At 33.7% G+C, this 12,531-nt stretch overlaps 2 protein-coding genes across 2 annotated transcripts; one reads left to right on the plus strand and one right to left on the minus strand.

The window, feature by feature from the left end:
- Positions 1-45: 45 nt before the first annotated feature.
- Positions 46-3,300, plus strand: LOC102591233 (uncharacterized protein At3g17950-like). The gene is made up of 3 exons (XM_006348932.2): positions 46-318; positions 915-1,058; positions 2,624-3,300. Exons 1-3 carry the CDS (start codon positions 307-309, stop codon positions 3,125-3,127), a joined length of 660 nt encoding a protein of 219 aa, XP_006348994.1. The 5' UTR covers positions 46-306; the 3' UTR covers positions 3,128-3,300.
- A 5,877-nt stretch (positions 3,301-9,177) lies between these two features.
- Positions 9,178-12,150, minus strand: LOC102591559 (putative E3 ubiquitin-protein ligase XBAT31). The gene is made up of 8 exons (XM_006348933.2): positions 11,877-12,150; positions 11,739-11,798; positions 11,573-11,644; positions 11,347-11,468; positions 11,125-11,265; positions 10,940-11,047; positions 10,547-10,805; positions 9,178-10,097 (listed from the first exon to the last, which is right to left on the minus strand). The coding sequence occupies exons 1-8, from the start codon at positions 12,054-12,056 to the stop codon at positions 9,699-9,701; spliced, it is 1,341 nt and encodes a 446-aa protein (XP_006348995.1). The 5' UTR covers positions 12,057-12,150; the 3' UTR covers positions 9,178-9,698.
- Between the last annotated feature and the right edge of the window lie 381 nt (positions 12,151-12,531).

The raw sequence follows: 12,531 nt of genomic DNA on the forward strand, positions 1-12,531 counted from the left end.
AAACCCTCCACCCCCCCCCCCCCAAAAAAAAAAAAAAAAAAAACAATCTTGACTCCATTCTACTTGTTCCTATTCTAACTAGAAATAGAAAATGCCATTTTCTTGCTTACCATGTTTATTCATTCCTCTTCTTCAATGAAATGACAACTAAAAATTTTACTCTTTTGTCTCATATCTCAGGTTAATCCAGAGATTTTAAGGTGACCCTTATTGTCATTTCTCTTGAGAAGTCATAAAAATCCAATCTTTATCAAATATCAGTCAAAATCTAAAGGGTAAATATATATAACAGTGCTCATTTTGGTCATGGCTCAACAGGTAAACCTTTTTTTTGTCTCATTGTCATTGTTTTGGAATTTAACCATATGGGGTTTCTTTTTTTGTGTGTAAGAAGGGTTGTGCTGTCATTTTTAGCTCCTGTTTGACCATAGATTTTGAGTTCTTGAAGTTACGTTTGGACATACATTTTATCTGATAAAAGTTTGAAGTTTCGTGAGTGGAAGTACCGAAAATCCTAGAAATGGTCTGAGTTGGTTTTTGGGAACTTAAAAATATTTAAAGATTAGATTTTTATATTTCATCACATTGTTGAATATCATTCTTAGTTTCCGTTTGACCATAGATTTTGAGTTCTTGAAGTTACGTTTGGACATACATTTTATCTAGAAAAAGTTTGAAGTTTTGTGAATGAAAGTCCAAAAGTCCCAAAAATGGTTTGAGCTAATTTTTGGGAACTTGAAAATATTTAAAGGTTAGATTTTTAAAATTTCACGACCAAATAAATATTTAAACGTCCCTTCATGGCATTGTAGAATATTGTCCTTTGGCATTTTGGTCAGATTATTGAAATGATAGATGGAAACCCCACTAATGTTGTTTTTATTTTTGGATTGTTGATTGATTTGATGGAGCAGGAAGAAGGCTGGCCTTTGGGATTGCAGCCATTGAATTTGAGAATAGGTTTAGGTAGAAGCAGAAATGGATCAACCTCATTCAACACTTCACTTAGTGACTCTCTTACTTCCTCCACTGATTCTTCTTCAGATTTGGACACTGAGGTACATTCTATTCCATAACTGTAATATGCCCTTATTCCACGTGTCGATTTGTCGTTGGTCTAAATACTATATACACTGATAACGTAAAAGAATTTAATGGTATTAGGTTACCTAAAAGATAATTGTAACTTGTTGTTCATTAAAGTGAGATTAATAACATGGAAAATAAGAGAGGTTAATTAGCTACTATAGATAGTGTTAGGGTGTATAAGTTAGATTCTACTTGCCAATTGCACTATAAAAATGTTAATAATTGGTCAAAAAGCTAGAGCATGTGCCTTGCTTTACTTTTGCTAATATTCCTAGTTTAAAAGGGGATCCTGGTGCATTAAGTTCTCACTATGCGTGGGGTTCGAGGAAGGCCCGGACCACAAGGGTCTATTGTACGCAATCCTATCCTGCATTTCTGCAAGAGACTATTTCCACAGCTCGAACTCGTTATCTTTTGGTCACATGACAATAACTTTATCAGTTACGCTAAGCTTCCCCTTTTAAGTAATTGAAGTTTGAGTTTAATAAAACGAATTCGAATCAAATAGATTGAACAAGATGTGATAGGAAAAAGACACAATAGAGACATGCTATTTATTGTAATGTAGTACTTGGTTTAGCCTCCAAATCATATGATGAACCTGGATATTTTCAATCTTTATTAGTACATAGTTTCATGCATCCTGTGAAGTAGTTTTGTGAGTGCTGTCAATGTCACTCTATGTTCAATGTAAATTGGGACCATAACATTATTAAAGCTGTCACTGGTGTTCCTTTACAACATTGACATTTGAACCACAATTATCAGAACTGTGTAACATGTTTCAACTTTAAAATCATCTTCTTGTCCTAGGTTCTTCAATGACCCTTCTTAAATTATTGTTCTGCTTGTATTTGTTTGAATTCAAATAAACCTTAGTACTGTACCAGCAGTGTTAAATCAATCCTTTGATTTTATTCAGAACAGTGGCGTACGCAAGATGGTAGGAAAGGGATGTCGGGTTATAGTCACAATTCGGCTTATAAGCAAGATTAAGTGTGAGAATGTGGTGGTTTAAAGGCATTACTCTGTACCAAATTGGTTATTTACTTTGTATTTCTTCTATTCCTGTGATATAGTTTGAATCGGCACTTAGTTTAAGAAAGAAATGAAGACTTTTGAAACTTGTGTCGGCCTATTACATATATACATCTTGTTTCATACGCACATTTTATTTACGCATATAAGAAAGCCTTTAACGAAGCAATGTTGGATGACACCCCTTATTAAGAGTAGTATCTCTGCTCCTGATTTAGAGCCTATTGGCTCCAGAACAGGAGCAGCTCCATATATAGGCATTGTTTTGTTTTTTTTGTTGGTTTTCCACCTGGTGTTTGGTACCCTCATTGGACCCCGACTAACTCGCTGTCTAACATAGGCAACTCTGTACCCAGGAGGACTCGAAACCAAGACCCCTAGTTAAGGATGAAGGAGTACTTACCACACCACCATAACGCTTAAGTACACTAGATTGAATAATCAGTATACAATATTTTAGGAGTAGAAAAACTACTTAATCTCTTCAAATTTTCAGTCCACAGGGTCTTTCTTTCATGATAGGAGCACAACACTTGGAAGTCTTATTGGTGTTTCAAGCATAGTTAATCTCTCAAGAAGATCAACAAGAGGGAGATCAAATGGTGTAATGACAGAGGTGCAAAAAAACTATAGGTCTAAAACAACATGGTGTTTCTCATTGTGTCCAAGAAACAGCACAGATGCTGAGTCTACTGTAATGATGATAAGGAATAGTGATAGTAATGCTCCATCACTTGGCCATTTTCTTGCAGTTGAAAGAAGAGCTGCTAATGAACATAATAGAACAAGTCCTTTGATATATGGACCTGATGAATTTGCTATGACATTGCCTAATAGGGACCAAAATTCATTGTTCGAAAATGGACAAATCGCTCCTCCTCAGTTGAGTCCATGGTCAGGTTCAGACGATGTTGAAAATAGACAGAGGGATAACAGAGAATTAGATCATGATGTTCATGGACAAGGTGCTCCTCTTTTGTTTCCATGTATGTGTGGATGATGTCTTAGATTTTGAGGCTTTGGTACAACTCTGTGTTCTCACTGATTTTTGTTTCTAATGTGTTTTTCTTGATTCGAGGATTAAATCAGGATATTTTTTAACGTCCTTGTTATTTATTTGATCGTCAAGAAGAGTTGATAACAATTGGAATTGATCATGAGGGACAACTATTCTTGATCACTCGTTTCCTTCAGGAATGATGTTGGAGAACCTTTTAGTAAGGAGCATTTTCCTTCCTAGTAAGCCTAGCTGGCGTGAATCTGGATTAGTCTGATATCACACGAATTCTAATTATTGAGTAGGGATGAAAGTAAAGAGAGTAGTATTGGCGCTACGGGTATTTAATTCGAAGATACTTGTAATTAAGATACTTAAGAATAAAAACTAAGTATAGAATGCTTGAAGCACAAGAGAAGTAGTATATTGTTTAGAATCCAACCCTATACTATTTATAGGTGACAAAAGTAATACACCAACCAATAGAAAAGCTTGAGTCGAGCCCTAAAGTACGTACTATGCCCAATAACCGCATCCCACATGAAAAACTGTTAATTGTGCCAACTAATATTCTTTTGTTGTTGGCAGGATAACATATAAAAATATCTAGCGTGTTTATCCTTTTTGTACATCATCAAAATAGAAGTCCTTTTATGTCTCCGGACCACGAGTTCCCGCCTTTTTCCTGATAATATTTTTCTTAAGTGTCACACGTTCACCTAGCATCCCGCCATCAGCAGTGGCGGATGTATGTTATGGATTATGGGTGCTTAAGCACCCATTGCTTTTTGCAATAAACACTAATATTTGTTTGTAATATCTAATAATTCATTCAAATTTAGTAACTAAGCACCCACTTTATGTAGCAATTCTCAAACTAAAAATAATTGAGCACCTATGGAAATAAAATTTCTGGATCCGCCGTTGCCACCATGTGCACAAACTATTCTTAACCCAATATAATTACATCATTTAATGCCTTTGTCTTCTTTAAATATGAAACTAATTAACGAGGGATTGCATCATTAGTCAGGCTACTACACTATAATGATTAAGATAATGTGAGAATCTTTTTCTAGGTATTTTCAGACAGTGATCATTTTATTTTGTTAATATAAAGTCAACGTTTTCAAATTATCTATCAAATTATTAAATAAATTTAAATTGGCGTGTATAAGTCGATATTCTAAGCCTTAATTTGTGCTAAGATTCTCTATATGGAAAGTCACAATTTTGGAAAACATAATATAGATATGAAATTGCCCTTTCAGACTCATAAAAATAGAATTTAAAGGTCTAAATGTGGTTCAATTATCATGATACATCCTTTTCTCTTTTGCAACTACGGCAAATTGCTCATTCCTTTAATGGAAAATTTTGTTTTAAAATCCAGCAGTAATTATTTTACTTTTGGAAAGTACCGCCACCAAACTTTCATTTTATTTCCCCTTTTATTATAGTGAAAAAGGACAAATATACCCCCTAACTATCAGAAATAGTATGCAGATACCCTCCGTCATACTTTTGGGACATTGGTGCCCCTGTCGTCCAAAAACTAGAGCACATATACCCTTTATACTAACAGACATACATTTGTCACAATCTTATCCACCGATCTGACATTTATTAAATATCTAATCGACGGATAAGATTGCGCCACATGTCCCTATTTAGTCTTCCGTTAGAGTGAATGACATATTTGCTCTAGTTTTTGGACGGCAGGGGCACCAATATCTCAAAAGTATGACGGAGGGTATCTGCACACCATTTACGATAGTTTGGGGGTATATTTATCCTTTTTTCCTTTATTATAATACTAAGTCAAGTCGAGTCCATGCTAAAACTCAATAAAACTTATTATTATGTCGATCTGAGTAAATTATAGCCTCAGTGGAGTCCAAACAACTATGTTAAAGTATAATCAAGCTTGTGCGTAGTTGAATTGAACCCAACCTAATATTTTAAAGCATAATCAAGCTTGTGCCTAGTTGGGCAGAGTCGAGTCGGCTACATTAGTTCCCAACCAAGTTTGCCCAACTTATTATGGCGGTGTTCCGTACAAAATCAAAATGCATCATCTTCAAGATATCAAATAATATTTTTATTCAGGGGAATATTTAAATTGATTAGTCACCGTATCAAATTTGTGACTAAGGAGACACTTAAGACTGATATTGCAACTAGTGTGTGTATTTTAGCTAAATTTTGAAGTACAATTAATTAGGTCATGAGTGTAAAGGTTTATTTTCTTGGTCATTTTTCTTGTCTTATATTGTACGTCTTTTTAATTAATTAATTTCATGTGAATTTTCAACTGTTTTGATGGAGATCGATTGGAACTTTCACAAAATATCTTTATTCATTTATTTCTTTTATCATTATTAAATTACAACATGACACAAGCATTAATTTAAAATTAAAAAGCCTAAAAAACCGCCACAAAAAATAGATTAATAATTGTACCTATGTTCTTGTTTCACATTACTAAGTTCTTGACTTTTATCTCTACAATTTCAAATTCATTTTAAGTAGGAAATTTTTATATTTTTACTTCTTGATATGTCGACAAATTATGATGTTAGTTGTTTAATTTGGTTAAGCATATTAATTACTTTTCCCGTTAGTTTTTATTTATCCACTTTAAATTTTGTGTTCCCACTAAAAAATAATGATTAATATGAACATTTTGTATTCTTATTGATAATATCTCAAAAACATTTATATATAAGTTAGCAAAACGTACCTTATGAGGGTGAGGTGCCTTGGGGATTAGGGGTGGAAGGGTCAAGAGATGGGGGTTGAGGACGTTTGGTGGGTGGGGAGGAGACAATGAACTTGAAAGTTACTTATGGAACTTGTTTTCCCTATTTTCATTAGGGAAAATCATTTTTTTTTATTTTTAAGAAACCTGATTTCCTAGTAAAATATTTTGACCAACCAAATATGAAAAGATCGAAAAACAATTCTCCATTGTACCAAACACACCTAAACAAAATCCTGATATTATTTTCAAATCCATATATTGCATGGATAACTCATCAAAACCCATCCTAAAGATGATTGACGGTAAATGTTATCTCGAGTTTGAATTTTAAATATAAAATTACCTTTATTAGGAAGTATTTTACATCTAATGTAGGATTTTACGGTGCATATCCTGATTTTGTCAGGTTTTAATACGAATGTAAACATAGGTTAAAAAAAAGTAAAAAAAATTCCACCTATTAGATGAGAACTTTGACCAATTCTTTACCTTACATAATTGACAGGAGGACTCAATTGAACACACCAATGACCATGACGCCATGAAAAGTCAAAATTGTGAGTTGCCGTTCAAATTGAAACATTTTGTCTATAAAATAATATTTATGTTAGACCATGTTTCAACATATCATAGGATGAAAAATATTTACTACATTATTTTAGAATATATATAGTAATTTTTAAGACATTAATATTGTTCAAGCTTTCTTGCTGGCTGCGGCAGACCAAGCAACATAAAGGCAACATATACGCCGCTCCATGTGAGAGAAAAAAAAGAAGCAATATTTGTGTCGAAAAATTCTATATTGAGGATAAAATATTCTCTTACATAGGTGATTCAGTATTTAAGAGAACTCGAATTAGATATTTTTTTATTAAGAACGAAGGAGGACCATCCACTCCAATAGAATCTTTATTGTATGAAGACTTATACTTTTATGTGATAGTATTAGGGTCAATTACTTTATTAAATATTTATTACCTTTCATCACTACATTGTAACAAGTAACATTGCCCAAATCTTTGGCAGAATGAAAAGAAATCATGTAAGCTTTTTAATAAATTTTTCATGATTTAGAGAATTTTTAGTAGTTCAGTTAGTTTATTATCTATACTCTCACTTACCTTATTGGGCAGAGTTCAATTTCTCAATTCCCTCTCCATTTTCTCTTTCCCTGTCTCCAATATTTTTTTAAAAATTAATTAAAAAGATCTTATGATTCTTTCTTCGATTACTTTATTAATCAGTAGGTCATGAACAAAACTAGGAGACTGTAAAAGAGTTCATCAAAATTTCTTATGATTCTTTATTTATTTGTTTATATGTGTCTTTTTAATAAAATTTTTGATTCTGCCACGATATATTCTTAGATGCTATCAACAACACTTCTAGTCAGCCTCATATATCTTCAATATGTGGTTATAATTTATATAATATATTGTTATGGACGTACGTTTCTTCATATGGAAAATATATGAGAAAAGTCCTCTAAAGTCCAATATACACATTACAAAGTATTTAATTTGATTTCATTTTCAAGAATCAATCAATTCATCCAATTATAAATACACAGCAAAAAAACTTAACTAAATTGGGACCCTCTTTTCTTGTTAGGTGCCCTTTCTTTACCAAACAAACATTGGTTAACATCTCCACCTAGCCCACAAATACTTATACTCATTCCCCACAGCCCTACCCAATCTTAATAAATATAATCAAATCCACATGGCATCATCAAATAAATCATAGTTTGGTAGGGTCCATATTGGCAATTATATTCTTATCTAAATTAATTTCAAAATATATCTTGATAAGATGATAATTTTATTGATGTGGTGGAAAAAAATTCTTGATTACAAGTGGAATTATTTTTCCATATATGTATTTACACATCAAAATAGGATAGTATTAATGGAGAAGTGTAGTCGAAATATAATATAATAATAATTATATTATTATCGTTAAATAATTTACGATTAACCCCTTTATTTGTTGCAGTGTTGTAACAAGAATTTGGATGCTAAGATATTTGGTTGAAGTTGCAAACAGCACACGTAGTTGTTACGACCGCCAGATTTATAGTCTCAAAGTGCAAAATTATGGTTAAGTATCTTAGTTCTACTATTCATGAATGCAAGTTTCACAAAGTGATGGGTAAATCTTTTACTTGGTTAGTCAAATAATTTATGTTCAAAAGATAGAAGTTGTGAAATGAAGATTGTTTGATAGACGTGCAATCATATTAGGAGAGATAAAATTAGAAAGTAAAATATTCGGAATAAGGTGGAATTGACATCAGTGGATTGGAGGTCAATATACGAAAAGCGAGACTGAGATAGTTTAATCATGTGAAGAGGAAGGAAATGCATGGATGCCCCCAACAAAGGCATAAAGGTTGGCAATGAATGGTGGCTTCAGAAGAGGTAGAGATAAGTCAAAGAAGTATCAGGAGTTGTAATCAGACATGACACGACACGACACAGTTTCAGCTTATCGAAGACATGACCTTAGATAGGAGGCTGTGGAGGACACAAATTAGGGTGAAAGATTAGTAGATAGTAGAGAGTTGTCTCGCTTATCTTTTCATACTAATAGTCATAGTGTATCTTAATGCATGTATTTAATTTATTCTGAGCTATTAGAGGGACTTACTTTTTGGGGAATATGAGTCGAAGCAATAACAAGAACATTTTTAGTAGAACAACTTTCACAATCCTTAGAAAGATCGATGATTCACTAATATACTCACGGTAGTTTTTTGTCCTTCGATTTTTGTCATTAATAGTTATTTTTTGTAGTTTGATTATCGTATTATTTTGTAGTTACTACTCTTTTTCGATCTTTCAGCATGTTTTCTATAATATTTTGCCATTTCTTCTTTACTTTTATTATTTTGTCCGACTTGTTTTGAAATATTTTTTTCTTGAGCCAAGGATCTATCAAAAAACAGTGTTTCTACCTCCCAAGATAGGAATATAGTCCATGTATAATCTACCTTCTCCAGAACTATACTGAATATGCTATTATAAAAGGCTTCATTTTATGTATACGAGATCTTCATTGTTATATATAAAAAAAAAATCTGAAAGAGCCACAATAGATTATTTCCTCTTACTTTTTACCAACACTTTTAATTTATTTTTATTTAGAACTGGGACAGAGTGTTTGTACTTATTTGAACATACCAGGATGATGCTGCAGAAATTAATTGAACCAAGAGGCAGTGTATTCACATGATCACTTTGACCAACAATTACAAAAAAAAAAAAAAAAAAGCTTTTCATCATCCTTGCAACTTGCAACTAATCATATACTATTATTATTATTATACAATACAATATTTTTCAATAAAATAATTGATACAAATTGTAGTTCATTTCACACCTTGAGGCTGCTTTAATTTAAAGAAAACATATAGGGTAAGGTAAGGTCTACTTTCCTCATCACTTGCTTTCATTTTGACTCTTTCCCAATGCTAACTTCATACTATAATGGAAGAATGTTGTGTTTTCACCTAATAAGTGAAAACACAAAAATCTAGAAAATAAAAAGGGGTAAAAAACTTCAAAGAATTTTGTCTACTACTTCAAGAAAACAAGATTTTACACAAATACTCTTTTTTTTTTGTGACCCACACAAATGATATAGTACTCAATCTAAACCAAGCTTGCAAATCATTTCAACTTTGCTTATTTCCCAAATCTACAAAACATAGGGAAGAGAAAGATCAATCTATCTATCTATATATACCATTAGACCCCGCCATGGAATTGTTCTTTAATTGCCAAAGTTGGAAACTTTTTTTTGGTATCAATCAAGGGTTATTGGCTTATCGATCCATTCGTTATCAGCAGCAATCCTACCGGAGCCACGACCAGTCATTTTGCCAAAAGAATTTACTGCTGATAACCCCTTAAAGCTACTGCTGCCCTCGCTGACGTTTCGTGATCTCCTAGTCTTTCGAAGCTTTGAGGAGTGGAAATCAGAATCTGTGTCATCGTTCTTTGTGGCCTTAATAGCTTGTAACTGTACAATGTTGCTTCTGCAGAATGGGCACACGGGTTCTGGTGGACTAGTCGTGGTTGGATTTGGCTTGTTGTGGCAGCATAAGGCCAGTACACAATGTGCACACATCTGGTGCCCACAGTCCTGGACTTCAATTGTGCATAATTGATCAAAACAGATACAACATACTTCTGTATCACTGACCTGCATTACATAATTGATAATCCCATGTGAAACTCGCTGACAAATGGTCAGACTTGAAATGGTAGATAACAAGAGAACAATCACTTATTACTAGGAAATATCTCGATCCACAAACATCAAGAAACCCAGTGTTATCCCACAGGTGGGGTCTAGAGAGGTTAGAGCGTACGCAGACCTTACCCTACCTTGAGATGATAGAGGGGTTGTTTCTGATAGACCCTTAGTTGAACAAACAATAGGAATATCTCAATCATCAGGTTAAAAATCAAGTCTTGGTATATTTTTTGGAATAGATACTATACTCTAGTAACCACAAATATCTTACACCACATCTTTTCCACGCAAACGTAGTTTGGTTTACCAATATATTAGTTATTTATTAGCAGAGTAAGATATATATATTTCAATAGTAGTTTATATGTTATCTGGTATAGTTGGTGATGTATTACCTCAGACATGTTGTCATCCATCCCTGCATCAGATTGGGATGGGGAAGGTGGAGAGTAATCTGTCCCCTTTAAGATATTTTTTTCCCTCTCCTTATTCGCTTCCATTAATGCACGTTCTAGTAAAGCTTTCGCCTCATCATTGAGCTGACTAATGAACTTCAACGGCGATGGCCACACAAGAGGCTCTGCCGATGAAGGATTCAACAAAGCTGCACAAGCACCATGGTGGTACCTTAAAGCAACCATGTATGGTATTCTCCTGCACCAAAATGACCAAATAAGGACTAGACACATAATTATTAAGGTACAAATCAAAGAACTTAGATCAACTATAGGGTAATTTTACAAACAGTAACATTCTTGAAAAGATCAAAATCGACAAAAACGACATACCCGGTGGAATCTCTATGTAGTCGATCTGCTCCCCACGCCAACAATTCACGGATGCAATCAAGAGAGCCACCTCTTGCAGCCAAATGAAGTGGAGTGCTACCAGGAAATCTGTACAAAATACAAAAGCTAATTCAAACAACATGAAAAGTGTAACATAGAAATCAACTTCTTGATAAGAAAATTACCCATATCCACCAGTTGACGCGCAAACCAGAGCGCCATTGTCAAGCAAAATGTGAACACATTCAGACCGTCTTTGACGGGCTGCTAAATGCAAAGGTGTTGCTCCTTTACCATCTCTAACATTCACAAACCTTGCATATCCCCTAGCAGATTTCACATCCCAATCAATTCGATCAAAAACAAACCATCAACAACATATACGCAAAGAAGAATCAATTCCTTACCAAGATGCTGCAACATGAGATGTACGAGCTGTGGATAGAATAGCTTTAAGTGATTCAAAATGTCCATAGTATGCAGCATAGTGCAAACATGTTCTTCCTTTAAGTGAATCAAACTTCAAAATCTGAACACGAAAAAAAAATCACAATTGACAAAATCAGTTCTAAAGCATAATCAAGAACACACAAAAAAACAATCTTGAAAAAGACTTTTTATAAGTATACATACATTAGCTCCTGCTTCAATTAGCTTTTCCACACAAGAGATCTTCCCATGCATTGCTGCTAACATCAATGGAGTCTAAATCAACCAAAAAAACACAGTTAAAATACACACAACTCATTTCATTCAGACACTCAACAAACACTTGGTTGACACAAAATTAACTAATCACCTGCTTAGAGCGATTCAACAAATCTGGGTTGATAGATTTGTTCAACAGCATAGTAACAACCTGAAAAGTTTAAAAATTCAATCAAAATCCATGAATCAATTTCAAAAACAGAACATTTTCAAGAACCCCAAATCCCACCTCGATCTGGCCATTGGCAGCAGCAATATGAAGAGGAGATTGTCGATCATATACAGTAGAATGATGAATAAGAGATGGGTTTTTCTCTAAAACAGATTTTAATGTGTCTAAATCACCCAACTGAACAGCACAGAATAACCCATGTTCATCACTCGTTCCACAACTCAGTCCCTGACCCATTTTTCGAGAAAGAGAAAGGAACTTTTTTTGCACCACCGTAGACGGCGGCGGAGGTGGTGGTGGTGGTGAAAAGAAGTATGAGAGTTTTACATATTTATATTTATGATCGATGAGAAAGTGTTGAAAGAAAGAAGTTGAAGATTGGAGCTGCCCGAAAAGAGGTGGGGTAGAAAGAATGGGCAGGTGACCGAGGCGACAACGGGCAAGACTCAGATATTTGTTCGGGCAGATTCTTCAAATAATACTACGCAAATACTTTGTTTCAACGTCTGTGTGTTTGTCTGGGGATGACTCCTACGCAGACTTCTACTTTTATTTTTACTGTTCGGATCGATTATTTTATAGTAATATTTATATATAATTAAACTTTTTAAATATATTAGTATTATTATTTTTGGTTTCTTATATCAATAATTTAACATGATTCGATCAGTTAATTATTGATATGTTCTCTATATTAAACACGTTAAAGCAA

The sequence above is a fragment of the Solanum tuberosum genome, unplaced genomic scaffold (assembly GCF_000226075.1).
Source record: "Solanum tuberosum cultivar DM 1-3 516 R44 unplaced genomic scaffold, SolTub_3.0 scf00101, whole genome shotgun sequence".
NCBI lineage: Eukaryota > Viridiplantae > Streptophyta > Magnoliopsida > Solanales > Solanaceae > Solanum > Solanum tuberosum.